At 57.9% G+C, this 3,851-nt stretch overlaps 1 protein-coding gene across 1 annotated transcript in view; it reads right to left on the minus strand.

The window, feature by feature from the left end:
* The window catches only part of PC (pyruvate carboxylase), a gene marked incomplete at its 5' end in the record, with an annotated part of 26,776 nt that extends 23,186 nt beyond the window's left edge, over positions 1-3,590 (minus strand). Inside the window, 4 exons of the mRNA XM_041414815.1 lie at positions 1,001-1,119; positions 1,990-2,141; positions 2,673-2,810; positions 3,352-3,590. Of these exons, the coding sequence (XP_041270749.1) occupies positions 1,001-1,119; positions 1,990-2,141; positions 2,673-2,810; positions 3,352-3,590 (648 nt within the window). The remainder of the gene's footprint in view (positions 1-1,000; positions 1,120-1,989; positions 2,142-2,672; positions 2,811-3,351) is intronic.
* Positions 3,591-3,851: the final 261 nt, after the last annotated feature.

Raw genomic sequence — 3,851 nt, forward strand, 5'->3', positions numbered from 1 at the left:
GACCAAACTCTCTCTATGGGAGTATTTCTCATTTGGGGAATATTTCTCATTTAGGGAATATTTCTCATTTGGGGAATATTTCAAATTTTGGGAATATTTCTAATTCTGGGAATATTTCTCATTTTGGGAATATTTCTCATTTTGGGAATATTTCTCATTTTGGGAATGTTCCCGATTCCAGGCAGCCACACCATCCCAGTTTCTGGTTTTTATCTGACCAAACTCTCTCTATGGGAGTATTTCTCATTTGGGGAATATTTCTCATTTGGGGAATATTTCTCATTTGGGGAATATTTCTCATTTGGGGAATATTTCTCATTTGGGGAATATTTCTCATTTGGGGAATATTTCTCATTTGGGGAATATTTCTCATTTTGGGAATATTTCTCATTTGGGGAATGTTCCCAATTCCAGTTTCTGGTTTTCCTCTGGGCCCCAGCTGGTTCTGGAGCAGCCAGGCCAATCCCCAGGGCTGAGCCCGCAGGAGCAGCTGCAGTTCCCACCCCCCTCGCTGGGAATTTTCCAGAAGGAGTTCCTGTGCCATCATCTCCCATGGCACGGATGATGTCACGCCCCAGTGGATTTTTAACCTCGGATTTGCTGGTGTTGGGAAGAATCCCCAGACCACAAAACCTTTTTATGCACTGTGGGATCAGCTCCACTTTCCATTTAGGGTGCTCTGCTCTCAGAAACATTAGAAATTAATTAAAGAACATTAAAGCTTCATAAATATGTGCTCTTATTTCACCACTGAGGGATATTCCCCACAATTTCCCCCTGATTTAAGGATATTTTTCACTACCATGAGCTAAGGATAAAATCATTTCCCCCCCCCCCCCCCCCCCCCCCCCCCCCCCCCTTTTTTTGGCCCCCCCCCCCCTTTTTTGGGCCCCCCCCCGCCGTTTTTGGGCTCCCCCGCCGTTTTTGGGCTCCCCCCGCCATTTTTGGGGTCCCCCCGCCGTTTTTGGGGTCCCCCCGCCGTTTCGGGGTCCCGGCTCACTCGGTGATCTCCTCGGTGACCGTGTGCTCCACCTGCAGCCGCGAGTTGACCTCGATGAAGTAATAATCCCCGCTCTGGTCCACCAGGAACTCCACGGTGCCGGCGTTCTCGTAGCCCACCTGGGACCCCCGCCCGCGTCAGGGGGGCTGGGCGGCCACAGCTCCCGGGGTCCCCCCCAGCCCCGGCTCCTGGAGCCCCCCAGGGTCCCCAGGGGTCCCCAGTGTCCTCCTGGGGGCCTTCCCACCTTGTCTTGGTTCCTCAGTGTTCTCCTGAGACCCCAATGTCCACCTTGGTCACTCAATGTCCACTTGGGTTCCCCAATGTCCACCTCGGTCACTCAATGTCCATCTTGGTCACTCAATGTCCATCTTGGTCACTCAATGCCCACCTTGGTCACTCAATGTCCATCTTGGTCACTCAATGCCCACCTGGGTCCCTCAATGTCCACCTCGGTCACTCAGTGTCCATCTTGGTCACTCAATGCCCACCTGGGTCCCTCAATGTCCATCTTGGTCACTCAATGTCCATCTTGGTCACTCAATGTCCACCTGGGTCCCTCAATGTCCATCTTGGTCCCTCAATGTCCATCTTGGTCACTCAATGTCCACCTGGGTCCCTCAATGTCCACCTGGGTCCCTCAATGTCCACCTCAGTCCCCCAAGATTCTCCTCGATGTCCTCCCAGGATCCCACCCCCATTCCCCCGGGGTGTCCCCACAGTGTCCCCGCTGTCCCCAGGGGTGTCCCCGCTGTCCCCACAGTGTCCCTGCTGTCCCCCAGGACATCCCCGGGCTGTCCCCGCTGTCCCCAGGGGTGTCCCCAGAGTTGTCCCCACTGTCCCCAGGCTGTCCCCGCTGTCCTTGGGCTGTCCCCGCTATCCCCAGGGGTGTCCCCAGGGTTGTCCCCGCTGTCCCCAGGCTGTCCCCGCTGTCCCCGGGGGTGTCCCCAGGGGTGTCCCCAGGGTGTCCCCGCTGTCCCCAGGTGGGTCACCTGCCGGGCCAGGCGCACGGCGTCGTCGGCCAGGCGGGCGCGGAGCTCCGGGGGCAGCCGCGCGGCCGGGGCGATCTCCACGACCTTCTGGTGCCGGCGCTGCACCGAGCAGTCGCGCTCGTAGAGATGGACCACGTTCCCGTGGCAGTCACCTGGGGGGCGGGAACCCCAAAAATGGAACTGGGAACCCCAAAAATTGAACTGGGAACCCCAAAAATGGACAAACAGACCCCAAAAATGGAACTGGGAACCCCAAAAATGGAACTGGGAACCCCAAAAATGGACAAACAGACCCCAAAAAGGGAACTGGGAACCCCAAAAAGGGACAAGCAAACCCCAAAAATGGAACTGGCAAGCCCAAAAAGGGACCTGCACCGAGCAGTCGCGCTCGTAGAGATGGACCACGTTCCCGTGGCAGTCACCTGGGGGGCGGGAACCCCAAAAATGACCTGGGAACCCCAAAAATGGACTAATAGAGCCCAAAAATGGAACTGGGAACCCCAAAAAGGGACAAGCAAACCACAAAAATGGAACTGGCAACCCCAAAATGGAACTGCGAACCCCAAAAGTGCAACTGGGAGCCCCAAAAATGGACAAACAGACCCCAAAAATGGACTAACACACCCCAAAAACGGGCTAAGAGACCCCAAAAACGGGCTAAGAGACCCCCAGGCGGGCCGTACCCAGGATCTGGACCTCGATGTGCCGCGGGCGCTCGATGAATTTCTCCACGAACAGGTCCCCGTTGCCGAAGGCGGCCAAAGCCTCCGAGGTGGCGCGGGAGAAGTTCTCCTCCAGCTCCTGCGGGACCCCAAAAGTGTCTCCCCAAATTCCAGGGATTCCCCCAAAACCCAGGGACCCCAAAACCCAGGGACCCCCAAAACCCAGGGATCTTAAATCCAGTGACCCCAAAATTGAGGATATCCCTGCCTCGAGTTCCCCCAGAAACACAGGGACCCCAAATCTTGGGGATCCCAAATCTAGGGTACGCAAAATTCCGGGGTCTTCCCAAATCTGGGATCTCCTTTCTCCCCCCCCACCACATTACCCCAAATTTGGGTATCCCAAAACCTGGGGTACCTCAAACCCTGGGGTTCCCCCCACCCCAATTTTGGGGTCCTCCCAGATCCAGGATTTGGGGCTCCTGAGAGTTGGGATTGCTGCAGATTTGGGGGTCTGGGGACGTGAGAGCTCCTGGAATTTTGGGGTTCCGGGAATTTGGGGTTCCTGGAGAACCCCAGTCCCGGGTATTTGGGGTCCAGGGATTTGGGGTTCTGGGATTTGGGGTTGCTGGGGAATTTCATTTCCCACTGGTTTGGGATTCTGGGGATTTGGCATTTTGAGTTATTTGTGTTCCTTTGCATTGGGGGTCTGGGGGATTTGAGGTCTGGGGGATTTGGGGTCTGGGGGATTTGGGGTCTGGGATGGCGATGGCCCGGGCCTCCACTTTGTCGCCCATCTTGCGGACCACCTCGGGCCGCGGCCCCACGAAGCGCACGCCGGCGTCCAGGCAGGCCTGGGCGAAGTCCGCCCGCTCCGACAGGAAGCCGTAGCCGGGGTGGATGGCGTCCACCTCGTTCTCCTGGCCACGGGGACGGCGGCTACCGGGGGGCTCGGGGCCACCACGACCCCCCCAGGGGCCACCAGGACATCTCCAGGGCCACCAAGGCACCCCAGGGACCACCGGGACATCCCCAGGGGCTACCGGGGGGCTCGGGGATGGCGGGACACCCCCTGGGAACGCCAGGGCACCCCTGGGGTCACCACGACACCCCCAGGGCTTTGGGGCCACCAGGGCACCCCCAGGGACCACCACGACCCCCCCAGGGGCACCAGGACATCTCTGGGGCCACCACAACACC

The sequence above is a fragment of the Onychostruthus taczanowskii genome, unplaced genomic scaffold (assembly GCF_017590055.1).
Source record: "Onychostruthus taczanowskii isolate IOZ18803 unplaced genomic scaffold, ASM1759005v1 scaffold474, whole genome shotgun sequence".
In the NCBI taxonomy this organism is placed as follows: Eukaryota; Metazoa; Chordata; class Aves; order Passeriformes; family Passeridae; genus Onychostruthus; species Onychostruthus taczanowskii.